The 26,718-nt window shown below is 33.7% G+C and overlaps 4 protein-coding genes across 9 annotated transcripts; all 4 read left to right on the top strand.

Annotated features, from left to right (window-relative positions):
• Positions 1-4,306: 4,306 nt before the first annotated feature.
• On the top strand, positions 4,307-8,610 carry LOC114749717 (reticulon-like protein B21). Its single transcript, XM_028938263.1, has 9 exons — positions 4,307-5,521; positions 5,624-5,683; positions 5,780-5,882; positions 6,002-6,076; positions 6,169-6,313; positions 6,840-6,909; positions 7,180-7,245; positions 7,642-7,764; positions 8,193-8,610. The coding sequence occupies exons 1-9, from the start codon at positions 4,570-4,572 to the stop codon at positions 8,354-8,356; spliced, it is 1,758 nt and encodes a 585-aa protein (XP_028794096.1). The 5' UTR covers positions 4,307-4,569; the 3' UTR covers positions 8,357-8,610.
• A 1,445-nt stretch (positions 8,611-10,055) lies between these two features.
• On the top strand, positions 10,056-13,880 carry LOC114749715 (RNA polymerase II C-terminal domain phosphatase-like 4). Of its 6 annotated transcripts, XM_028938260.1 has the most exons (10): positions 10,154-10,237; positions 10,323-10,358; positions 10,440-10,585; positions 11,054-11,130; positions 11,323-11,438; positions 11,648-11,828; positions 12,494-12,783; positions 13,011-13,196; positions 13,272-13,310; positions 13,393-13,880. In XM_028938260.1, exons 3-10 carry the CDS (start codon positions 10,440-10,442, stop codon positions 13,684-13,686), a joined length of 1,329 nt encoding a protein of 442 aa, XP_028794093.1. In that variant the 5' UTR covers positions 10,154-10,237; positions 10,323-10,358; the 3' UTR covers positions 13,687-13,880. The 6 variants fall into 6 exon arrangements, with proteins under 6 accessions (XP_028794095.1, XP_028794094.1, XP_028794092.1 ...); XM_028938262.1 differs by lacking the exon at positions 10,323-10,358 and having other exon boundaries at positions 10,056-10,237; positions 10,481-10,585; XM_028938261.1 differs by lacking the exon at positions 10,323-10,358 and having other exon boundaries at positions 10,056-10,237; positions 10,478-10,585.
• Positions 13,881-17,121: 3,241 nt separating this feature from the next.
• LOC114749720 (RNA polymerase II C-terminal domain phosphatase-like 4) lies at positions 17,122-17,969 on the top strand. Its single transcript, XM_028938265.1, has 3 exons — positions 17,122-17,193; positions 17,395-17,580; positions 17,784-17,969. Exons 1-3 carry the CDS (start codon positions 17,122-17,124, stop codon positions 17,967-17,969), a joined length of 444 nt encoding a protein of 147 aa, XP_028794098.1.
• Positions 17,970-22,222: 4,253 nt separating this feature from the next.
• LOC114749719 (uncharacterized) lies at positions 22,223-24,198 on the top strand. The gene is made up of 2 exons (XM_028938264.1): positions 22,223-22,380; positions 22,473-24,198. The coding sequence occupies exons 1-2, from the start codon at positions 22,223-22,225 to the stop codon at positions 24,196-24,198; spliced, it is 1,884 nt and encodes a 627-aa protein (XP_028794097.1).
• Positions 24,199-26,718: the final 2,520 nt, after the last annotated feature.

Here is a 26,718-nt window from a genome sequence, read left to right as displayed (position 1 = left end):
GGGTTGTAACTAAATGGGTTGTTTTGTTTTGTATGAAATTTGATATGTGAGTTTTGTAAATAGAACTCACGGCTTGTTATAATGTTATATTTTACTGCTGTATTATTTTGTGCTTCAAATCTTTGGTCATCTATAAAATGAAGAGGCATGCCCTATGAGATGAAATTTTTTGGTCATTTTGGGGGAGATATAATGAAAAAATAAAATAAAAATCAAACGCATTTTATGAATTTATGTTGTGTTATTTCGTGAGAGTAGATTTGGATTCATTGAATCTGAACTGTGAATATCATCCTCCTAAAAGGTAAACCCATTGCTTATAAGCTTAATATATGCTAGTGCTTACTTCCGCACCATCCTAAATAAAAGGTTAAATTTTCTCTAGTCTCCTGTACTAATTATTTCTTTCCTATAATACCTCAGTTCATTGAAATATTTTTATTTTTGTGTATTAAATGCTAAGAATTAAATAGCAGGGACGTTCTTGAAAAACTGGAACAAATTCTCTATATATTAATTGAAGTATGTTAACTATTTTTTAATTATACAAATTAGTTTTTAAAAAAAAACTTAATACATATATAGAGGATTGAAGAGAGAAGTTAAACGCCCGTTTAAAACGATTTATAAGTAATCTTTTAATTGTGATAATAGATTCATTGTTTATGATCTGATCTCAATATGTAAATATAAGTAACCGATAAATAAATCCAACTAAAACGTGTAATTGATAGTATGCTCAAACTGTCCTACATCACTGTTCAATGTTCATTTACCCTTTTTTTTTTTTTTCCCCCACCAACGTCTCTATTCATTTGCTACTTTTTTGTGCGCAGAGGGTATCAAATGAAGACAGAACGTAATTAAACAGTAGCAGGACTGTACAGTACCTTGTTAAAACCCTAAATATGAACTTAATGAAGGAATGGCTCCCCCCCCCCCCCAAATGTTAAGAATATTTTTGCACTTTGAAGTTTGTAAACAGTTAGATCGCGCATAGATAACTCTGCAATTAAGAAAACATTGTCAGTATTAAGATAATGACCGCTGTTGTCTCTTTTGAGAGTAACCCGGAGGGCCAAAATACTCTATTTTAATAAAAGAAAATAAAATTAGGGGCACCATATTTTAAAAAAAAAAAAGAAAAAGAAGAAGCTCCGTTACAAATATATTTTAGGGAAAAACGATGTTGTGAATAGTAATTATGTAATCTCAAATTTCATAAGATTCCTGCGTCATCTGAAACCTAATATCTAAAAGCTTTTGTAAAAATCATGAATCATATGGTTGGAAATTACAAAATTCCTATATTTATAACTCAACTTTCAATTTTTTGAAAAAATTACTGTAGTTTCAATCCATCTAGTTCTTAGATTTTTTGTTTTTTTAACCAGAGTTTGATCCTTCGACATTATTTATGAAATTTAAGATTGTGAAGTGCCATTGTTATTGCCATTAAGCTGTGATGGTGATGCATTGTGATGAAGTGTTCCAGTCAATTAAATTATGGGAGAGGTATGTGAGGGGCACCATGAAGGGTTCACAACAGCAGAATATGCCAAACACGACCTCAGTACCTAAATATACAAAATACTTAGGTCTACCCCATTAAACATTTCTTGTGTACCCACTTATATTTATCGAGAAAATTATCCATAAATTGCAGGTAAAGAAAATTAAATATAGAGAGGTTTCAAAATATCCACATTTACAAGTTAAATTTACATATTTATAAGTCAAATTTAACAATGTAACTTTACAAGTCATGTCACCAGAGGCCTTTGCAGCCTAGTAGTATGGAATATGGATGTTCTCTTTTAAGTGGAACATCGTGGGTTGATCCTACTTATAACCTTCAACTATTAAATTTTTTCCCGTTAATTTAAAAGAAACATTTATAAAACATATCTGAACTGAACTATTAACATGCTTGGTTTTGACATAGTCTGAACAAAATGTGAGTTTAATCAAAAGCCACTCTTAAACTAGCTTAATTAAACAGGCATGTCTCTTTCACCTAAAGGACTTGTAACTTAAAGGTGGTAATCATAAATTAATGAAGTGAGGAAGCATTGTTGAAGAGTCAAATAAATGTTCTTTTTGGGACCACTTTTAATTTAAAGTGGATGTTTGCACGACGGGGGTGGAACATTGCAAAAGTACTATCATTTGTATAATTGGCATCAAAGCAGTTGGATTTTTCATTCAATTGAATCCAGAAAAAAAAAAAAGCTTTAAAACATAATAGTCAAAGAATTGAAAGGGCATCAAGGAAGTCCAGATTTTGCCACAAGTAATATTTGCAAAATTTGGAGATAGAAAAAAAAAATCAATGTTGATAATAAAAATGATAAGCCGGGTAGGTAAAAAGTTCTGATAAAAAAGGTAAAATAATGATAAAAGACAAGAACTTCCATTTGAGGCCTGTGTGCTTAAAGGTGCGTATTTACTGGAAGTGCAAATCCCTCCCTCACAATGCACAAATCACTCTCCAAATGGCCATGGATGTTGGATTGTCATTAATTAGTGTCGTTTTCCCCTTCCATGAGAGAACCGCTGCTAGTTTCTTTTAGACTTTGTTTGGTTGGAGGGTTGTTGAGGGGAGGGGAGGGGAAAATAGAGGGAGGGAGGAAAATAGAGGGAGGGGAGAAATTTGTCTTTTAGTGCTCCCCTCCCCTCCCCATACTCCCCTCCAAATTTGGGGTTTTTTGAAGGGGAGAGAATATTATGTCTAATATTGACCAAACTATCCATACTAATTTTTTAATATTCCAAGTTGTCCATCTTATTAAAAATTTTTTCACTTCTTTCTTTTTAGCCACTAATAATATTTGATAATAATAATATAATATATAATTATATAATATATCATATCATATGTATTAATATTACATATCATAACATGTGTGTATTATAATTAATATTATATCGTGTGTGATTAAAAAAATAAATTAGTCTAAATATAGAGATAAGGTATTTGTCAATTTATAATTACCTCCCCTCCCCTCCCCTTATGAACCAAACAAGAAATCTCCCCTCCCTTCCCTCCCCTCCAACCAAACAAAACCATAACCTCCCTTCCCCTCCCCTCCCCTTCCTTTAATTAACTTCCCCTCCCCTCCCTTCCATTGAACCAAACAAAGCCTTATAAACCGCTTGGGATCTCCAAAAGCCCTTATTTAAGTAATTTGAAATAAAACTCTTTATATATACTTACTTACATTGTATTTCACAAATCATGGTTGAAATGGTAGTGACGATGAAGTTTGATAACTGATAAAGTTTGATAACATAAATAAGAATCCGTTTTAAAAATATTTTCATAAAATAAGCATATATGATATGAGGGCGATATGGTCATTTGGTCAAATTTCAAAATTTCTTTTGTTGAGGTGATTATTTGGTGCCTTTAAAATTGAGGTGTCATTTTATTATGAATTATGATTTTCCATTTCAACAATCAGACTGCTTTTTGCTAGAATAAAACAGTTAGACTACTTAAAGTTTATCTCACATTGAAATTATTTTCCAAATATCCTCTCAATCAAATGATTCTTAATTAATAACTTCTCTGATATAAAGAAAACTAGCAAAATCCAGAATTAGGGTTTTTTTGTTTTTTCCTTTGTTTGAAAAGGTTTTGTTTGTTTATCTGTCGGTGATTCTCTCTCTGGTTGCATCTTTCACACCAACCTGATCACTGTATATTTTTTTAAACAATGTGTTCCCTTGACATAATGACCCAAAAGATATCACATTTCTAATCTCTAATACTATTTTTGGTTCTTGACATGAAACTCAATTAGTTAATTAAAAAAATTTAAAAAAATCATAAGTTAGAAAAGAAAAAAATATAAATAATTTAAAATAATTTTTAACGTCTCCAACATTAGGCAATGGTTGGAGGTAATATTATGTTGTACTACTTCCAGTTATAATTATAGGAACTAGTTGACTAATTTGAAAAGATTAAAGAAAAAAATTAAGTTAGTTATTATAATAAATATGTGTTGTTTTTTTAAAATATTTTTGTTAATCAAGTATATTAGTTAGAACTACTACTGTTAGAAGGATTACTTTAAAAAATATATAAATATTAAAAATAAAATGAATTAGGATACCATAAAATAAAATTAAAATGAAACAAGTTTTTATATTAATCATTGAAACTAGTATTTTTTATTCAATGCGTTCGTGTTGTTTCGCTGCCGAGCCGTGAATCTGAGATCATTATGACTATTAGATGCTCTATGGGAATGATGAATCAGGGAATCCGATTATAAAATCCTCAATAAAGGCTTCTTCTTTAAACATCACAATCATTCAATTCTACCCAACAAGCCCCCAAACTCCTCCTTGGCTTTTGCCTTCTTTGTATTACCAGGTACCTTAACTGAAAGAGGAAGGAAAGTGAAACCAGAGCTGTCTCTTACCACACGGTTCTCTGTTTCTCTCTCTACGTACGGCCATTTCTTCTACCGGAAGCTTCGTATATCCGTTCATCATCTTGGTCCCATTACAATACTGATCGTTATTGGAGTGAGAGGGAAGGAGAAGAGTGTTACAGAGATGGATGTGGGGAGAAGAAGAGGTGGTGGGGCTAGAAGTAGTGTGGTGCCGGGGTCGGTGTGGGAGAGCAGGATGAAAAGTGACGAAGTAAAAGGGGGGATTAAGGTCTTTAATGGAGAAGAAAGTCCTGAAGAAGGAGGGGATGGTAGGAGCAGATTGAGAAGGATCTCAAATGGGAAGAGGAAGACCTGGAAATCGGAGAGCTCTGAGGGTTTCGATAGGAATCTAATTCATGTAGCTCGGCGAAGATCATCGGAGACACTCAAGAACTGCGATGAACTGAGCAAGGGCCTTAGTGTTTCTTTAGATGGAATTAAGAAGACCCCAATTCTTACCAGGAAAATTTCTTCCTCCGCGGAAAAAATCGAGGGAAGCCCCATTCTCATGAGAAAGCTAAGATCCACATCCGCTGAGGAACCGGAAACAAATTCGAAGCAGCTGAAGAAGTCGAAATCAGAATCTGTTAATCAAAATGTTGAGGATGTCGATGGGCTAGGTAACGGAGATGCGGAGAATTCAATTGTACCCAGGAAGGCGAAATTAGTACCGGACGAAGTTCTAGATGAATCTAAGAACAAGACTAATGGGGTTTGCAAGGATTTCGGTTTGTGCCAAGAAAAGAGCATTTCAAGCCGTTCAGTAAATGTAGGCAGGGTAAAAAATCCTCCTGAATTACCGGTGAAAGTTGATGGCGACATTATTCCTGATATTGACGACGAAGCAGATGAAAGAGTTGAAATAGATGAGGAGATGAAGATGGAGAAGGAGAATGTGAAGGAAATCAATGTTTCAGAGCTTAAGACTGTGAATGAACCACAACACAAGAAGGTTCTGATTCAAAGGCGATTTCAACATGATGAAAGGCCTGTGTCAATCCTTCGTACAGCGAGACAATCTTCCCCAATTAAAAGGCATTCTACAATTTACGACAATTTCAGGAAATCTCATTCAAGTATGTTCTTTCAGGTTTACATACATTTTTGTTCTTTCAATCTGTTTTTGGTGCTTCTGTGCTTGTCACTTGCAAGGCTGACTAATTCTTACTCTTGATTAGTTCCAACGGCTGAGAAGCACCATAGCTTTCCACATACCCAGAACAAGTTGCAGAGTCTAGGTGATGATCTATCTATATTTCACAACCATGGAAGTGGAACTTGTTAAAATTTCATTCAATTTCTGACAATTATTCTACGCATTTTTCACTTCTCAGTGGATTTAATCATGTGGAGAGAGGTCTCAAGATCAGCATTTGTCTTTGGGACTGGAACGTTCATCATAATCTCATCTTCTTACCCAAAGGATATCAATGTGAGGTCAGAAACAGAAGTTCACTGTACACAAAATTTATTTTAATGTTTCTTGTGATTACATATATTCCTGTTGTCTCAGAACAGAGCCCAGAACTGACATACTTTAATCGTTGATTCTACAGCTCTATTTCCGTGATGTCCTATCTTGGCCTTGCTCATCTCGCTGTCATCTTCCTTTACAGATCCTTCATCTGCAGGTAATAACCTAAAAGAAGAAATGATAGATGACAGAAATTTACGAATAAAATTCCATCTGACTCTCTTTGCTGGGGTTCAACTTCATAATCAGGGGAGTTATAAATTTTGATCGCACAAATCATGTATTGGGAGAGGAAGAAGCAATTTGGGTAATAAAACTGATTCTGCCTTATTTGAACGAGTTCCTGTTAAAACTCAGAGCCCTCTTTTCTGGTGATCCTGGTACCACCATGAAGGTAATTTTTACTATTATTAATTAAGACATGTTAATCCAAATTTGTTAGACGAGCGGTCGTTTAAATCGTCTATATCAACATAAAAACTATAATAAATATTCTGTTTATGAGTCATGAATAGTCTAATTTATTTCTTTGAAATTTTTTTGTGGAAATTGAATCTAGATAGTTTGAGTTGATTGAATTTATTTTATTAAAAATAATATATTTTGTCATATTATACTTGATTTTTATTTTATTCTGTTATTATATTGAGCTTAAATTTCGATGTAATTATTAAGAGTATTCTCCAAAAAAAAAATTTCTTGGGAAGAAATTACAGTTAAAGACCTCAGGTTACAAATATTCTTATTGAAGGACTTTAAAATTTAAAATTACTCAAAATCTTGGATTAAAAAATTTTTAGTTTGAAATCGTAAACTGTAAATTTCTTGCACGGTTTAAATTTTTGTCTTTATACAGTAATTTGCAGCCTACACTCCTCAGCTCAAGTGTAATTTTTCTAATATTGTACAATGAATTACAGATGGCAGTTTTGCTCTTTGTTTTAGCCAGATGGGGCAGCTCCATAACTATTTGGAAGATGGCCAAATTCGGTAAATTTCCATGAACCTGCAAATTTCGCTGGATAGAGTTCATAGCTTCATGCAGAATATAAGTGCTTACTACTACTTAATTAAGTTAATGTTGTGGGGGTGCCTAAGCCTATTCCCATAGACTCTCTGCTCTATTTGACTTCATCTGTAAGCAAAAAGAAAATGAATCTCACAAGTATTTCACTCGGTTACGCAAAGTTGCTTTTTCTTTTTTCATCGCTTGCACTGCCATACTGACATATGCTTATTTTGTTTTGCTCTCTGCCTCAGGCTTCTTTGTTGTCTTTATGGCGCCAAAGCTTTACTCTCTCTATTCTGCACAGTTAGCTTCATACGGTAAGCCCCTGACTGAATATAATGTACCTCTGATGTCAAATTATTTAATGCAAGATATTGATTTCTAACTCTATAACTTTAAGTTGTAAAAAGACACAACACATTACTGTCACCAGTGCTTCATTGTGCATAATGTACTGTCTGACTCTTCAGTGTACTGGTTCTTCTTTCTTAGGCCCACAGCAAAGCCGTTTTGTCTGTATCTATCTATCCATGTCGGCAGTTCTGAGTTTCTCTATAAACATAAAAAAAAATCTTCTATTCCTACAGTGGGACTATTTTGATTGAAGAACATGTAATAATGTTTCCGAATAATGATGATTGGGGATTATATTTATAAGTAGGTAGTTTTGGTGATGATGATGATGATCAATGGAGAAACGTAAATTTGTGCAGCAAATTCTTGGGTGAAGCGAGTGAGGGAAGGTTGGGATTCATGTAGTCACAAGAAAGCAGCGGGTATCGGCATCTTTGGCCTTGTGTGGAATCTGTCATCAGTCGTTGTTCGCATCTGGGCAGGTAAGAGCACAAGAACTCCCTCTAATGTAATTTAAGCACTCTGACGTTCAAATGATGCTTAAATGATAGAAAGACTTAACAAAAGGTATAAAAGTGTGTTTGTGACTCATTTGATCTCTGTAATAATTTTTAGAGATCCAAATCTGACATCACACTGCATTTCAGGCGTATCTAAGAATCAAAAGCTCTGAGTACAAAGGGAGGCAAATGAATGTGTGAACTTGACTTACAACTTCAATTATGCAATCATACCGGCATTAATATACCGGTCATCTGACTTGTGACTTTAATGCATATCATGAAGTCTCCTTTATTTTGTTTAGGTTGTAAGAAATGGTTGATTGTGATGAGTAGATGATTTAGTATCCTCTGCTTGTTGTATCCATTAGCTTTGAGTGAGTAATGGATTGATATTATGAATTTTGCAGTTTTTCTGCTAATAGTAGCATTAAGATATTATCAAGAAAATCAAATGGGAAGAGATGAATGGGGGGAGGAAGAAGAAGAAGAAGCAGCATGTGAAGAAGAAGTTGGAGTTGGAGGGCATGGACCCACTTTTCTTCAAACAAATAAACCCAAGAAAGCATTTTAAGGGCAATCCATGGCGGAGTTGGTCCCACATTTTGAATGTGGTGTTCCAATCTCAGGTACTTCATTCAACCATGATAGCAGGATCTGAATCTCTCACAGCTTCTGATAGTGATAAGTGATAGCAACTCACAGTGTTTTCTTTTCCCGCTGTAAATTTTTGTTAGTTAGAGGGTTATTTTGGGTAAGGAAATAAGGAGACGTTATATTATATTCTTTTATCATAAAGAATGTTGTTCCGTGGTAACTGCTTAATTATATTAACTTATTAAATAGCTTCCAAAAGCGAATTCAATTTTCTGATCATCAGTTTATAACGAGATGGATATTAACATATGTGAAAAATATTGTTTTTATGTTAACCAATATTTAACAATTTAATTATTATTATGTCATAATTAAGTAATATGGTACTGCAATGAGTGTTTTAGAATTTAGACGCCTGTATCTGTCAAAACTGAAACCTATAAATATGATATCCGTATTTTTTGTATATATAATTAATTTTTCTTATAAGTTATATGTAATTAATTGATGAACGCAACAATTCAACCTTTTCATTTTCACTAGATTTTTGCCTGAAGGTGTTTTTTTTTTTTTTTGGACCAGAAGAAGGAGTTGTTGATGTTAGTAGTTTTTGAAACGAAAATAACCATCCATATTCAATCATGTTAATAATTAGTTTGTTTTGGAAAGTAGTAAGCATCAAATGGGGAGATTAATTTATTAAACGAAATGAAAATAGATTGATTTAGTGCGTTGCCAAAAAAGAAAATAGATTGATTCAGTAATATTACATGTATACACACAAATATCTATAAAGATAGGATTAGATTTCCCTTTTATTTTTATTTTTTTTTGGTATTCTTTTTTTGTGCTCACAATATTCTTCCACTCAAATGATAATAGACTAATCTTTCAAGATATTATCAAGCGCCATAGTAGAGGCCCTTCCCAACAGTGTTTGTTCCATACACACCATTCTAAAGATCGAACCTAAGATATGATATTTAAGGTGCACAAATCCTTTTTATTTGGATCAACACTTGTTGATTTCTCTTTTATTTTTATGTTCAACAATTTTGTCTTCCAAACGTTAAGTGTCATTACCAGCACCATGGTTTCGAACAAAAAATAAAACAGCAAGTATGGGCTGGACAGTGTGAACAAGTGAATGTAAATCCGCCCATTAAACATTACTGAACATGCTACCGTTTCTGAATAATAAAATCAATTATTTGATAATCACTATTTTTTTTTAATTTAATAACCATCACTAATGACTAATGCACTGAAAACATTAAAATTTTGCTCTATTTAAATTTAAATTTAAATTTCAAACTAGTCCTAATTATCAATTTTGAACAAATTAATAAACAGATTGCGATTAGACATTTGGCGCAAAAAAAGAAAACACATCCACCGTCCCGCCCTAGCCACCGAAGACGGAGAGAGGCCCAGAGACCAGATCGGCGATTCAGAGCCACCCCCCGATTTCTGCAATTTAGGGCATTCAACTCATCCATTTCACGCCTTCGGCAACTCGATAGGTATGGGTTCTCTTTTCTCTCTCTTTCTTGAGATTTCTGACTTTCCCACCCTAACTAGAAACTTCTCATCCCTCAGCCTCGTCCCTATCCTCGCCGCCGCCCACCTTCCTCACCATCGCTCTCTGCGATTGTATTGGTCGTCCTTAGTTCTGGCAGAGCACAAGTGGAGAACCTTGGCACCTCCTCTCCAGTAATCATCCAGTGGTCTCGTCCTTCACCTCGTCGTCCTCGCAGTCGCAGCCCCCTCTGCTCGTCTTCGCCGTGGTTGGTACTGACAAAGGTGAACTCCAAATCCTCGTCTTCACCGTTCTCACCGTCGCTCACAGTCGTTGGAGGTAATGTTCCATTCTTCCATAATGCTCACTGATTTAAACTTCTCAATGATGAATGTTCGTTGAATTAGGATTCTTGTTGGTTTAGAATGTGCAGGATATGTATAACACATTGTGAATAAAGGTTCACACCTTCGAGCATAATACTCACCTTGAATTCTGAATTTCACTTGCTAATTTGGTTTATTGGGTGGGTATGACTCAGATGAGTCTTGTGACGGATTCTCCAGTAAATTCTTCCAGCAGTGATGACTTTATTGCGTATCTGGATTCTGCGCTAGATGCAAGTTCACCAGATGCTACGCAATTGAGTAAAGAAGCTGAGAATCAAGATGAATCTGAGACTATCAGGTGCTATTTACAGTCTGTTTCATGTTGCTATTTGTGATACTGGAATGAGTTGTTGTTTAGCTTTGTCCAATTTTATTTAGAGTACTGTGGCAATTTGGACCTTATTTCATGGTTTTCTACTTGCAAGCTGTTTCATTTTGTTATATGTGATACTGATCATCTATGTGCATGGTGATTATTCTTTTTTAATACTCCTGGCTTTTTAGGGAGATAATGATATTAAAGACAAAGCTTAATAAAGTTTCTTGACTGTATGCTATTAGGTTTTCTTCTCCAATGAAAACCTAATATTGTGATACCAATCGCATTGTTGTTTGTTATGTTTTTATTATAGAACCTGATAACAAGTATCCAAAATAGTTTCTCCTAAGTTTTGTCCTGGTGTCAATTTTCTGGTTTTTCTATTTTACGTTTTTGTCAAATTACATTGATTTCTGCTTCAATTCATAAGTTTATAAACTGATGCAGAATTAAAAGACGTAAAGTTGAAGGCATAGGGGAGGCTGGGGGGTCTACTTCACAAGGATTCGTGGAGGAGAGTTTAGGTGAGTTTGATGGTCTTATTTGTTCTGTTCATTTACTTTGCTGAGCCCAGAATCCTTCTCATTGTAAGCACAATAAAATCTGACCTCCTGGAGTTTTTCTGTGCGTTACTTTTAGATTACAACTTGGTCACTTTTGCTCAGAAATCTTATGACTTGGAGGTTTTTTCCCTTTTTTGTTGATTGTTGTCACAGAGGTGACTGTGAAGGAAGATGCATGTACACATCCTGGTTCGTTTGGAGATATGTGTATACGTTGTGGACAGAAACTAGATGGGGAAGCTGGCGTGACATTTGGGTACATACATAAGGTATGGATAATCTAAATTTTACTTTTTAGGGTGAAATGTTGCTACACTGAACAAATTGTTATTGTTGATCATGACAAAATTTCATGATTTGATTAGCCGATGGTTATGGCTTGTGATTAACATTCAAGGGAAAGTCTATCTAACCGGTCTTAGTTGAACTGTCATTCATTGATCAATAACTATGGTGGAAATTTTTTTTGAATTTACAGGGATTGAGACTTTATAATGACGAAATTTCTAGATTGCGCAATACAGACATGAAGAATTTATTGCGCCATAAAAAGCTGTACTTAGTTCTTGATTTGGATCACACTTTGCTGAACTCTACTCAGCTTGTTGATTTGAACTCAGAAGAGGTGTATTTACTGAACCAGGCAGATTCTCTGGCAGGTTATTATGTTGACTGTGTTCTTGCCTCTGACAACTATTGTTTATATTATTTGTATATACTGGTTTTATCTATGCATGATGAAGAATTTTCTTTTTCTTCTGCCTTTACTGTTTCTATTGAGTATCAAGCAATCTACCTTGCTGGTTGTATTTCTCATTATAACATTGAAGAAGCCTTGATATATTTCAGCCATTTTATTTGTTGGTGACCTTGATATTGCTAGGACAGAATGGTAGAAGAACGAATGTGCCGTTTTTAATTTAGGTGCTGAGTGCATTGAGATCAATATACTCATCCAGTCTGTGTACAATTCTGATAATTGTATCACTTTGAAAAATTTTGTCCAATAAGCTTGGTGAGCGATCAGAAACTGAGGACACCATTTTTTATTGAGACCTGAGGGTATTTCTCCCATACAGATGATAATTGGCATCCATCACATAGAAAAACAAAACTTATGAATATTCATTAGCATGTTATACTGAATTTGTAGTTTGATAAAGTGGGATGCGCCAAATTTGTGAACATCTTAATTGTGTAAATTTATCTTTTGACACCCTTCCATTATTTCATTTCATCTTGTGTCCCAGTCTTTTCATCACTTTTTATATTTTGTTTTTCATATATCTTGCCTTTCTGAATCTTGGCATGATGAAATGAATAGATGTGTCTAAAGGCAGCCTCTTCAAGTTGGATTATATGCATATGATGACCAAGTTGAGGCCTTTTGTGCGCACATTTCTAAAAGAAGCGAGTGAGATGTTTGAAATGTACATATATACCATGGGTGATCGGGCCTATGCATTAGAGATGGCTAAACTGCTTGATCCAAAGGGAGAATATTTCCATTCTAAGGTGATTTCTCGAGACGATGGCACTCAAAAGCATCAGAAGGGTCTTGATATTGTCCTGGGGCAAGAAACTGCCGTTCTTATTCTTGATGATACAGAAAATGTGAGTGTATTCCAATTCACTTGCAATTTTGATTTGTTTAATTGTCATGTTTTAATGAATGGGTGGTTGTCCTTTATTGAATGTTTTACTTGTTTTATAATTAATTAATCTAATCAATGACAGAACCAAAAAGAAGAGGGAAATGCCCTTTTATGCTATAGTATACTGCTGTTTTTTTGGTGTAAAACTATCTTATAATCTTAAGGGAAAATTTTTACTACTTGCAGGCATGGATGAAGCATAAGGACAATCTTATACTGATGGAAAGATATCATTTCTTCGCTTCGAGTTGTCGACAGTTTGGTTTCAATTGCCAATCTCTCACCGAGTCGAAGAGTGATGAATGTGAATCTGATGGGGCACTTGCAAGAATTCTCAACGTGCTCAAGCAAGCCCATCACACGTTCTTTGAGGTATGTTACTCATTCTGTCAATGTGTGGTAATTTCTGATCTATGCTGAACTATTGGAGCTGGGATCCTTTTGTAGGAACTTAAAGATGATCTTGCAGACCGAGATGTGAGGCAGGTAGTTTATGTCGTTCCCATAAGTGGGTTGTGCCTTCTACATTTTGATGGTGGAAACTAATTTAATTTAGAAATTCTTTCAGGTTTTGAGAACTCTTAAGGGTGAAGTATTGAAGGGATGTGTGCTCGTATTCAGCCGGATAGTTCATGCCATGTTACCGGCTCTTCGGAAGATGGCAGAACAGATGGGGGCCACATGTTTGACAGAAGTTGACTCCTCAGTGACACACGTGGTTGCAACTGATGCGGGGACAGAGAAGGCGCGTTGGGCAGTGAAGGAGAACAAGTTTTTGGTTCATCCAAGATGGATAGAGGCTGCAAATTATTTTTGGCAGAAGCAGCCTGAGGATAACTTCACCCTCAAAAAGAAGCAATAGGGGCCTTCTTTTCCACTCTGTTAAACTGTTTTTTCTTGTAGTTTGCTTAGATGTTATTATAGCAACCCCAGGTTTTGATCTAATTGTTAACAAATTAACATTTATCAATCCACTGAATACCACACGTAGCTAGTGGGGATGTTAACGGAGTCAATGCAGTATTTTCTTGTGGGAAGATGTATGCTGATTAATCATGCTTATTTTTGTAGATGTCTTTCTTTAACAAAACTTGGTTCAACCTTCAGCCCAATTAAAGTCTAGTTGGCCCCAAACATTCTGTCGACTGGATTGAGTGGGGTCCCATAATTGGTCTGTGTTGGGCATTAGCGTGTTGGTTTGGTAGCTTAGGTTGACTTGATTTCACTATGGTTGAGTATTACGAGGTTCAACACATTAAGATTTTATGTTGAGCTTTGAGGATATAAAATACTATATTGGGGAAGTTGAATCCGAAATTGAATCATATAATGATTTGTTTTTGAAAGCAAAATTCTAGTGATTTTAAGAAATTATTTATAAAAAAAAAAAGTTGAAATACATGCTTTTACCACTTGGTGAAATACGTACTATAATCTGCCATATCCTCGTTCCCATCACATCTAATTTTTAATATTGTTCTAAATATTTTTGTAGTTTCTTTAATATTGAAAACGTCGATTTAAAATTTATTTACATGAGCAGATCGCGAATTCACTTAAAGGATATCGAAATGTCAATCAATATGTAATTAAATCCTAAATTATATATATATATCCCACTTGGCAAAATGATGATGATGGCATAAGATCTTTTTATTGGTTGCTATTGTTTCTTAATTAAAAGTCATTATTTCAATCTCTTAATCTAAGTACACGATTCTCATTTACCTCAATTTTAGGAAAAACAATTCTTGAGATGCCTATAGTTTTCTTTAATTTTTAATTTGGTATCCAAGTGTTTTTTTCCCTCCTTATTAAATTATTTAATTTTACTCTTTTAACATCATTAATCTCTTCTATTATGACAAAAGGAAAACACTATTAATCTCTATAACTTTACTCTATTAGATTTATTAGACCGTGTACAAAGCCTAATTTTGTTAACAAAGTAAAATTAAATGATTTAATATAGAGGAGAAAACCCATAAGGACTAAATTAAAAATCGAAGAAAACTATAGTTTATTATTCTACTTCAACTTCTTCCCCTCATCATTAGATTATACACTCATTCTTATTATTATAAATTAGATGATGAATCTCGCGGAGTCTAAAAAGAATAAATTGCATAATACTACCTCCGGTCCTAATTATAAGATTCTGTTTGTAATCTATAAATGGGGTTTTATAATTAGGACTGGAGATAGCATATTTGAGATGATGTTTCTATATATACTAATATATTGATTTATATTGATTCCTTTGATCTTAGCCATATTCAAAAATATTTTTTATAACAAATTATTAATTAATAAAGTAACCATCAACTTTGGAAGCATTTCTCAATTTTCCTTATATATATATATATATATATATATTTCCAAGCGCATGCTCTAGAAAATTTGAGAGAATTATGGTGTTGTCATTTTCAATCTCTTAAAACGTATTATATATATATATATCAATACTATATATATTTTTATTATTAGCATATATAAAAAATAGTGGAGACCATCACTTCTCATGTTTCTTTGTCTTTCAATTTAAATAATATTTATTGACCATCACATTTTATAATGCATGTTCATTACAAATATTGATACATATGAGCTACTCATTTTGAATTTTAGAACATATTGATCCGTCCCTAATGAGTTGGGATGGGTCGGAATATTTAATAAGGTTATATACATGATTAAATATAACATAAATTAAATAAAAAAAATTTAATTCATACTACTTCCGGTCCTAATTATAAGAGCCAGTTGACTAGTTTGACGAGATTAAGGAAGTAAGTTGAGTTAGTTATTTGTCCTAAATAGGTGTTGTCTTTCCTAAAATATCCTTATTAATCAAATACATTGACTAGAACTATCATTATTAGAAGGACTACTTTGAAAAAAATATATATAAATATGAGAGACAAAGTGGATTGGAGTCTTATATTTAAGACCAAAATAAAAGTCAAATAGGGTCTTATATTAAGGACCGGTAGTATTATTCTTATACATATGGTAATGCATATGGATTAAATAAGCATTTAATCATTAGAGAGCTTATATCTATTGATGGGATATTGCGAATATTTTGCTTTCTCAAAGCATGTCTGCCCATCACTACTATATAAAGGGCTTCCCACTTGAAAAATGCTTAATTAGACTCTAGTAGTCTAAACTTTAGGTGAGTTCTTAAAATCCGACCAGAGATCCTACTGGGCAGTCTTTTCATATTTGTTTCGTTCCATTCAGATGATTCTCGTGGCAGATTCTGCAGTAAATTTATCCAGCAGCGATGACTTTATTGCATATCTGGATTCTGCGCTCGATGCAAGTTCGCCATCATGTAATAAAGACGTTGGGAGTCATTATGAGTCTCAGACTATCAGGTTGCTAAATAAATCTAAGAGACATAGGGTTTAAGAGCTCTTGTTTTCACAATATATTTAACCAAAAATTCTGCGCTATATAAAACTCGTCGAATAATGAGTTAGGGTTTCTTATGGCCGTCTATATTCAATAAAATTTATTATTTAGTCAATTATATTAAAGACAAAACTTAGTAAAGTTTCTTGACTGTATCAATTTTATGGTTTTTAAATTTTCAGATTTATAAATTACTACCTCCAGTCCTAATTATATCATTTGTAATTTATAAATGATATCTTATAATTAGAATCGGAAGCACTATCACAGAATTAAAAGACGTAGAGTTGAAGGCAGAGAGACGATCCACGGGCCTACTTCACAAGGATTTGGGGAAGAGAGTTTGGGTGAGTTTGATGGCCCTTACTTGTTGTCTTCATTTACCTTGCTTGCTGAGCCCAGAATCGTTCTCATAGCTTTTCTATGCATTACCTCTATTTCTAGAAAGAAATATTATATTAACTTCTAAGAAATATGTATTAACTTTACATATATTGCTTCTTTTTTTTGTGCATCTAAAGCACCCCTCAAACTATTTTAATCAAATATTCATATCGTTTATGTTGTGCGCGAGATCCTCCTTCTTTTAGACCCATTCACTAACCTAAGAATATGAGATAATTTAGATACATTTGAATCTTCTCTTGAGCAACGTGAGATTTTACTTTTGACACACCCACCTGTATTCACAACAATTTTCATCACTTTTTTTAAAATATATGTCGCCTTTCTAAATCATTGCATGATGAAATGAATAGATGTGTCTAAAGGCAGCCTCTTCAAGTTGGATTATATGCATATGATGACCAAGTTGAGGCCTTTTGTGCGCACATTTCTAAAAGAAGCGAGTGAGATGTTTGAAATGTGCATATATACCATGGGTGATCGGGCCTACGCATTAGAGATGGCTAAGCTGCTTGATCCAAAGGGACAATATTTCCATTCTAAGGTGATTTCTCTGGGATGATGGCACTCTAAAGCATCAAAAGGGTCTTAATATTGTCTTGGGCCAAGAAAGTGGTGCTCTCATTCTTGATGATACAGAAAATGCAAGTTCATTTCAATTCACTCCCAATTTTGAGTTGGTTAGTTGGTTTTTACGGGGTAAAACTATTTTTCTATCTACATGAAAATCGTCTACTACTTGCAGGCATGGATGAAACATAAGGATAATTTGATACTGATGGAAAGATATCATTTTTTTGCTTCAAGTTGGCGGCAGTTTGGTTTCAATTGCCGATCTCTTGCTGAGTCAAGGAGTGATGAATGTGAATCTGATGGAGTACTCGCAAGAATTCTTAATGTTCTCAAGCAAGCTCATCATACATCCTTTGATGTATGTCACTTTCATTCTTTAAATCTTTGGTAATTTCCGATCTATGCTGAACTGGGTTTAGCTGGGGATCCTTTTGTAAGAACTTAAAGAAGATCTTCCAGACCGAGATGTGAGGCAGGTAATTCATGTTTGTTCCTATTTAACTGTGTTTTGCCTTTTAGATTTCGATGGTGGAGATTCTTTTAACTTAAAAATTCTTTCAGGTTTTGAGAACTCTTAAAAGTGATGTCTTGAAGGGATGCGTGCTCGTATTCAGTCGAATTGTTCATGTTATGTTACCGGCTCTTCAGAAGATAGCAGAACAGATGGGTGCCATATGTTTGACAGAAGTTGCCTTCTCAGTGACACGTGTGGTTGGACCTGACGTGGGAACAGAGAAGGCACGTTGAGCAGTGAAGGAGGACAAGTTTTTGGCTCATTCCAGAGGCTGCAATTATTTATGGCAGAAGCAGCCTGAGAATAACTTCTCCCTCAAGAAAAAGCCATTGGGGGCCGTCTTTTCCAATGTATTAAACTGTTTTTTTTTTTTTTGGGTCGTTGTTGATGTAGTTTGCTTGTAACTTTGATCCCTCAGACTTAACAACCAATTGTTAACAACTTAACATTCATCAATCCCACTAAATCCTATTATACATAGCTAATAGGGAGGTTAATTGAGTCAATATAATATATTATGTGAGAAATAAACGGTGATGGGTCCTATAAAAATATTTTGAATTCAATTATATACATAATGTCCATTGTGTGAATATGATATTTTCTTAGGGGAAGCTGCATGTTGATCAAATTATGTTTGTTTTTATTTAGCCAATGGCTTTATCTTAATGACATGAAAATTTTCTAATAAATGTAAAGCCATGAGTTTGATTCCAAAAAAATCGTACTAGATAGAGTATTTGGGTTCAAATTTACACCATGTGGGCCTAAGCTAGGGTTGACCTGGCCCAAAATTTTAGATTGGGTTGGGCTAGGCCATAGGATTCTTAAAATGAAAATTAGGCAAACTAAATCTGGAGCCAGCCTTAATTTGTCTCAAGAATTAACTCAGTCCAATCAGAAACAGACGAAAGAAGATCAAATTGCCGTTGTTTTCTTTTTTTTTGGGCATTAATACCGCTTGCCACCGTAGTATGTAGATTTAATTCCACTATTTTTTAGGCTTTATTGAGTTTTATCCACAGCCACAAAGTCACATGTATCTATTAACCAATTTTGTTGTCTCAAGTGATGTGTGTGGGTGTGAAGAGTTGCTGTCTGGATTTGTTCAGTTATACATCCCTTTCCATTGTTGAAATGGTCCTATAACATCCCAAGAATTTAAAGGTATCTTGGTTTGCTTTATTTGTATGTCTTTTCTTTGTTATCATCTCAAATTAAAACTTCGAGCTGAGATATTACCTCCTGAAAATGATAAACAATATTTTTCTTTGAAAATATTAGTGAAGAGTTCCTGTTTGAAAATTTTATTAGCTACAATGATCTGAATTGGAGTACTAGTTTTTTTTTTTAATATGAAATCTTGCATAATACCAATATTTTCTATGTATAAAAACACATTAGGTTCTTTTGACTAATAAAATTTTTAAATGAGATTGTTTTTCTACCCATTTTATCAGTTTTCAGGGTAAAAAAAAAAGGAGTATTTGAGCTAATAATATCGTTGCCGTTGTAGGATCAAATAGTGACGGAAGGTTTGATAATAAGCTTTTTTTAAAACAATAAAATGTGAAAAGTGGTTCAAGTGAATTCGTGTAAAACACTAACATGATTTTACTACTATTTATAGAAGTTCTTGTATACATCTGATTGTTTCATATATTCCATATTTCTTATGTTTTTTATTTTCAAAAACTTGTCTTGTTTTAGAAATCCAAAGTAAGGTATGATTAATTTTTTCAAAAAAAAAAAATTATAGCCTCATTTAGTAATCATATATTTCTTATTATCTGTTTTTTTTTTCACCTTTTACAGTTTCTTATGTTTATTTCATTTTCCATTATCTCCTTTAAATTAAGAGATGCAATTAGAGCATGTTATTTTAGTCAGTAATATAACACAACATTTTATATTTATTAAGGATTCCTTAATCTCTATGTCCTGAGTCATAACCTGAAAGAACACACACACACACAATTATAAAGATTCCTTTAATTCTCTTTTGAAGCTTTTGCTTTAGGCCGTCAATTCTCTTTCTAACTTTATGTCACACAAAATTGAAAGAATAGAGACATGTGTGCATATTGAATAATCAGACAGCCAATTATGTTTATTAATGTTTAATTTGAAACCATTCATATTAAACGGAGAATATTAGCCACTGTTTTTTCATCAATTTCTTTTTATTTTAATTAATTAGAGTATTTTCTATGACTGGAAATTGGTAAGTAAAAATTGGTTCGACTGATGAAGATGTGACAAGTGGTGGAGCATGGACCAGCAGCTGCAAGTAATGATAAAGAGATTGAAATCTCACCAAAACCACCCAAACTATTCAAAAATGCAAACTAATAATAAAAATAATATCTCTTCATTAATTCATTGCTAATTAATGACCTCAATTTTAAGCAATCATTAATTAATTAAAGCATGCGTTTTAACCGTGACTAAATTGTGGCGTGAGAAAAATGTGCTGGGATGATTACAGAAATGAAATGCAATAATATTTTATCATATTGCATGTTTCTCCACCATTTCAATTCCCATAAATAATTCTTGGTAACCAGTTTTATTTTCATTATATGATTCTCATACTGCTATATTTTTTTTCATGTTATAATTACTCGTTGGAATATCCTGAGAGAATTAAATATAAATTTTAAAAATAGAAGAAAGATTTTTGTAATTAAGATAAAAATGAAAGGAATATAAATGTATTCTACTCAATGTATATGCACGTTGATATTTTTTACAATAGTACTCAGAATCTAGGGTTTTCACTGATCTCAAGGTGGGATTATTGTGGGCAGCAGGTTTTCCCAACAAGTATTTAATGTAAATGTATACTTAGAATTTGAACATAAAACTTCTAATTAAACTAATACAACCCGCTTCCCAACTTAGCCATTCATGTTCAATATATTTTGCTTTTCTTTCTCCTTTTTTTTTTTTTGCAATAGTACTTAGCATGCATTAAGAGTTCTGTCTCAGCCGAGTAAAACTTTTGCAGGCAGCAAGCTCTCCCAACAAATATTTAACACAACTGCATAAATAAGCCTTGGACATGAGACATCTGATTAATAAGCTAGCTCTATACCAACTAAACTTTGGACACGAGACATCTGATTAAGCTAGCTCTTTACCAGCTAAACTATGTGTTAGTTCGTCATGGGCCTATGTTAACATTACCTTATGTTCTTAATATAAGAACTGGTTTGACATTTAATTTGATTCTAAATATAAGATACGAAACTGTTTTGTCTCTCCTATTTATCTATTTTTTTAAAATAATCCTTATAATAGTTATACGTGTTAAAAGTTTGGGAAAATCCCTTAAAAAGACGGTTTAATAACCCAAATCCCCATTTGGGCTATTAAATTTCATTAATTCCTAATTAGGTTGCATAGCCCAAATAAGGATTTAAAAATTTAATAAAATTACTGTAATGTCCTTTTATTATAAACCTAAAGAGATGTATATTATTTATCACTCCTGCCTAACGTAAGAGTTCTGAAGGAGCGAACTTGACGTCTATCATTCCAAAGTCGAAAAATCAAACAAGAAAGCAAAGGTAAGTTAGTTTTTTATATTAAGTCTTTTCATCTTAATCCTGAAAATTTCATCATGCTATCTTGGTCCTTCCTTTTCTTAGTATGGATTGTGGGCGATGGGGTTTTTGTAGGGGAGGAAGGAAAATTTGCCGTACAATAAGAAGTGCATCATAAAAATAGCTAAATGAGAGTACGGAGTGTTGCTTTTAGGATGAGTAGGAAGGTTGATGTATCTGTGTGATGCAGCGTTTACAATGAATAGATATGCATGATGACTGATTATATTTGCTTGATCATAAAAGTTTAATAGAAAAATGCTATGAGGGTTGTGTATGTTGTTAATAGCTAAGTATAACGTGTTAAAACATGATTTGAAGTTGTTAAAATTTGAAGGTGGATTATGTTATGTTATTGTAAGAAGTGATCATGATCATAACTATAAGGGCTATGTTTTATGTCAATAGCTAAGTGAAATGTGTTAAAATCTAAGTTGAAGTTAATAAATTTTGAAGGTAGGTTCTGTTATATTGATTGTAAAAGGTGGAAATTATCATGGTTATGAGAGACACATTAGTGCTAATAGCTAAGTGAAACATGTTAAGATCTAAGTAAAAGTTGTTAATTTCAGAAGCCATATTCTATTTTGTTGATTGAAAAAAATTTATATTATATTTTGTTAATCGAAAAAATTGATAATGATTATGACTAGTTAGTAGTCCCTTTTTTATTGCAGGTTGGCATAAAAAATGGCATCTACTTCAGGATTAACATTAGCAAAAGGATTATTTTGTTATTTTCATGTTGGTGGACAATTTGTCAAGAATCTTGAAGGTGAAATTCAATATGATGGGGGGAGTGTTAGGGTAAGAAACATAAGAGAGGGTATGACACTTGAAGAAATGAGAGTATTGGAAATGACATTAATAATAGTGAGATGAAATACACAGTGTCTTTTGATCAGAAGACTCTAATAGATCTTGTTGATGATGAGGAACTTGCAAATCTTTTTCAATATAATGAGAGGAGTGGTCATGTCTATATAGCATGTAAAAGGAATGGCAATGCAGAAGAAGCAAGTGGTGATCCACAAATGTAAGTTAGTTGTTTTTCTCAAAAAAATAAGCTGTTATTTGTTAGAATATTCTTGTTAATAAAATAACAAACGTTGTGGTCATATAATGCAGCATGCATACAAGCGTGAGGCAGCCAGAACAAAGCTCTTTTTCTCCAAGAAATTTCAATAATGAACCTGAACTTGCATCTCATCAAAATGGTGTTACTTATGAAAGCTGTGGGGGACCTAGTAGCACACCATGTGGAGTACAAAGTGCACCCACACCTTTTCCTGAGTTGAACTCATTGAAATGGAAAGAGATATTTTCAGGCTTATCACAAATCTTTCTGAACGCTGATGCTTTCAAACGGCTGCTACACAAATATAGTATTGCTAATAAGTTTCAATACAAGTTTGTGAGGAATAACAAAGAAAGAATGTCTGTGAAATGTAAAATCGAAGGATGTCCTTGGAAGATAACTGCAAATGCAGTAGGAAAGAATACCCCTTTCCTTCATGTGACGCGATTCAATAATGAGCATGTTCACCATGCACAAGATTGTCTTCAAGTAAACCATGGGGGAAGAGCTGCTCTAACATTATCTATTATTATTGAAGATGTAAGATCACACATAGATAAGCGCCCTAGTGAAATTATGAAGACATTACAGAGAGAATATGGAGTAAATCTGACATATAAACAAGCATATGCTTCTAAATTAAAAGCAATGGAGGATATTCAAGGCAGACCAGATCAATCTTATATGCTTATACCATGGATATGTCAACGACTAAAGGAAAGTGATTCGACAACAGTTGCTGAATGGGAAGCTTCAAACAATTACATATTTGAGCGTGTTTTTATAGCATATGGTTGTTGTATTGAGGGGTTCTTGGTTGGGGCAAGACATATATTATATATAGATGGTACTCATTTAAGTGGCCCATATAAAGGAACCTTGTTGTCAGCCTCCACATATGATGCAGACAATGAGTTACTACCATTTGCAATTGCTATTGTGAATGGGGAGATATTAGAGGACTGGACATGGTTTTTATCCAAGATTAGACAGATAACAGGGTCAATTGAGCTGACCATAGTTTTAGACCGTCATAATGCTATAATAGGAGCTGTACGAGTCATATTTGGTAGTGATAGACATGCATTTTGCTATTGCCATGTGAAGGAAAACTTTAGTTCAGAATGGTTGAAAATAAATAGAGGAAGGGGAAGGACAAGTGCTAAGAGTAAGGTTGATGCACTAAAGTTGCTTGATGATATTGCTTATGCAAGACTTGAAACTGAGTTTGATAAGGCAATAGGACATATGAGGGATATGTCTCAAGAGTTATTTGAATGGCTTGTGAATCATGGTGATATTGATAGGTGGGCTTTAAGTCAATTCCCATTTAAACGATGGGATAATATAACAACTAATATTGCTGAGTCATTCAATGCATGGATGGTGAAGGAAAGAAGGCATAATGTTGCACAGTTAATCCATGAACATCGAGAAAAAGTAGCAAAGAAGATGCACGCATCAGCCATGGCAATCAGTAAGTGGAGGAATGGTGTTGGGCCAAACATCGAGGCTGTATTGATGGAAAATGTGATGAGAACTGAGCACATGTTTCCTGTATCTTATGGAGGGAATAGGGCATGTGTTCATACAGCTTATGGAGACTTAGAAGTTGATCTAGGTTTACATGAATGCAGCTGTGGAGCATGGCAAATGTCAGGGATTCCATGTGCACATGCTTGTGCAGCCATCAAGCTTGCCCATGGAAATGTGTATGATTATGTTGAGGAATGCTATAAAATTAATCTCAACAAAAGATTTATAATCGGAGCATGATTCCAGTTGTGACAATTGACATGCCAGATATTAATGACTATAGGATGGAAAATATTTTAGGCCAAACCTTCCTCCAACCACCCCGCACAAGTCGACCTCCTGGACGGCCAAGAATTAAGCGACGTGAATCACAATTCCAAAATAAGAAGACTTACTACTGTGGAACATGCCATGAAGCTGGTCGCACAAGAAGGACGTGCAAAAATCCAAACCCATGTTGAAATTTTTTTAGTCAAAAACATATTGCAAGTATGCTATAGGAATAGGGAAGTTGTTAGTTTAGAACTTAAACTTGTTAATATGTAATTGAACTTGTTATTTGTCAAGATTTTATTGTGATCAAGTTTTAGCCCAAGACTTATTGCAAGTGTATCATGAAGACATAAAGTTGTTAATTTAGAATTGAAACATGGTAATTGTGAAATCGAACATGTTAATTTTCGAGGATGCAGTGTGATATGGTTTTTGTCAATACTTACTACAAGTGTGCTATAGAGATAGGAAAATTGTTAACTACGTAGTTGAACTTGTTATTTGTCAAGGTTGTATTGTGATCAAGTTTTGGTGAAAAACTTATTGCGAGTGTGTCATGAAAACATGAAGTTGTTAATTTAGAATTGAAATATGTTAATTATGAAAGAGAACGTGTTAATTTTCAACGATATAATGTAATATGGTTTTTTGTCAATACTTACTGCAAGTATGCTACAAGGATAAGGAAGTTGTTAATTTAGAGCTTAAACTTGTTAACAACGTAATTGAACTTGTTATTTTTCAAGGTTTTATTGTGATCAAATTTTAGCAAAAGACTTATTGTGAGTGTGTCATGAAGACATAAAGTTGTTAATTTAGAATTGAAACATATTAACTGTAAAATAGAAAATGTTAATTTAGAACTTAATTGTTGGTATGTTATGTAACCATAAATTGTTAATTTAGAACTTAAACTTGTTAACTATGAAATAGAACATGTTAATTTTTATATACTATGTGGCATCTAAAAAACTACAGCAAAACAATATATCAATCCAATAATTCCAAGAGAAAAATGACAAAAATACAAGGCAAAGTGGCTCCTAAACAAAGCTATCAACTTCAAATACTTCAAAACGTTGCCACCTAACCTATCAGCATACACACAGACAAACCCCTACATCCTACATTCCAAAACGCCTCCTTTTCCCAGGAAACGGGTTCTTTGGATTTGAAAGCAACTTTATAGCATCTTCACGTTTTGAATTTTCATGATGATTGACAAGCCACTGACAAAAGATCCCTCCTAAACTTGGAAATTTCTTCCTGCATACGAGTGAAAATTACATGTTAATTTACCAAGTAACATACACATTATAAAATCAAATCAACATTACAAGTCCATAATTGTACGTCTGTGTAATTTAATACAGCGGATGGGTCCCACGATCTCAACCAATATAACACATGGACACCACAATCTCTACTGCACACATAAACCAATAAAAAGTATTAATTCTTCTACTCATAACCACATGCAAAATATCTGTTAAATGATGTAAATCATAACACGTACAGATTATTTTGTTGTGGTACAGCAGCCCAAATTATATCACTCATTGGCTTCTTTCTAATCAGCTCAGGCTTAACTAAATTAATAATATCATGGAATCTATCTCTCTGCAAACACAATCAATTCAATAATTAGACTACAACTTATTCAAACAAATATATTATCAAAAAATTAATAAAGGCATAAAATATCCATACACATGCTTTCGCCCTAGTGATCCTTGGATCTTCTGTGATACTCTATTTCTTCCGCTTCTTCTTATGTTGGTCATTTACATGACCTTTCAATGAATCTAATACATAAAACTTCATAGTCCTCACCTCAAGAACATAACAAAACCAGTGATTGTCTACAAGAGATGGACCGAATATCAAGTCACAATCGCCTAAATTATATCCCAAATATGTAGGCAAAATTTGCTTCTCATTGTCTGATGCTTTCCAATCATAGGGGTTGATCAACATTTTCATCTACAAACATTGCACATCATCTAATTACAAAAAAATGACAAGATAAAAACTAAAACAAGTGATGGAATAAGATCAAAAACCATGAAGTCAGCATCAAATATGTGTCGCCTAAGTTGTCCCTTGGTTTTCATTTCGCCCATTAATGTTTTACACACCATTGACATCACCTGTGTTTGATGAAAAACATGTTCATATTCATAGGGATAATATATCAATTATCAAAAGTTCATTTCACAAGTAAGATACTGACCCTATTATTTACTTTTTGAATACCACCCAAACATCTAAGGTTGTCGCGAGTCAAGCTGTCATCATACATTTCTACCAATATCTTTTTACCCTCTTCAATCGTGCATGTATGAGAGACCAAGATGGAAAAGATGTCCTTCTCATCCATCTTTGTTTTTGTCCTCTTAATCGGCTTTGAAAAAACCCAAGGGGACTTAATTGTTGGCCTTTTAGTCCTCATTGATCTCCGGGGTTGATCTCTGTGCTTAATTTGGT

The sequence above is a fragment of the Neltuma alba genome, unplaced genomic scaffold (genome assembly GCF_004799145.2).
Source record: "Neltuma alba isolate B1F8T4 unplaced genomic scaffold, ASM479914v2 tig00006141_pilon, whole genome shotgun sequence".
Classification (NCBI taxonomy): Eukaryota; Viridiplantae; Streptophyta; class Magnoliopsida; order Fabales; family Fabaceae; genus Neltuma; species Neltuma alba.
Note: the sequence above shows the minus strand (reverse complement) of the source record. Positions and strands in the feature narration are given on the sequence as shown.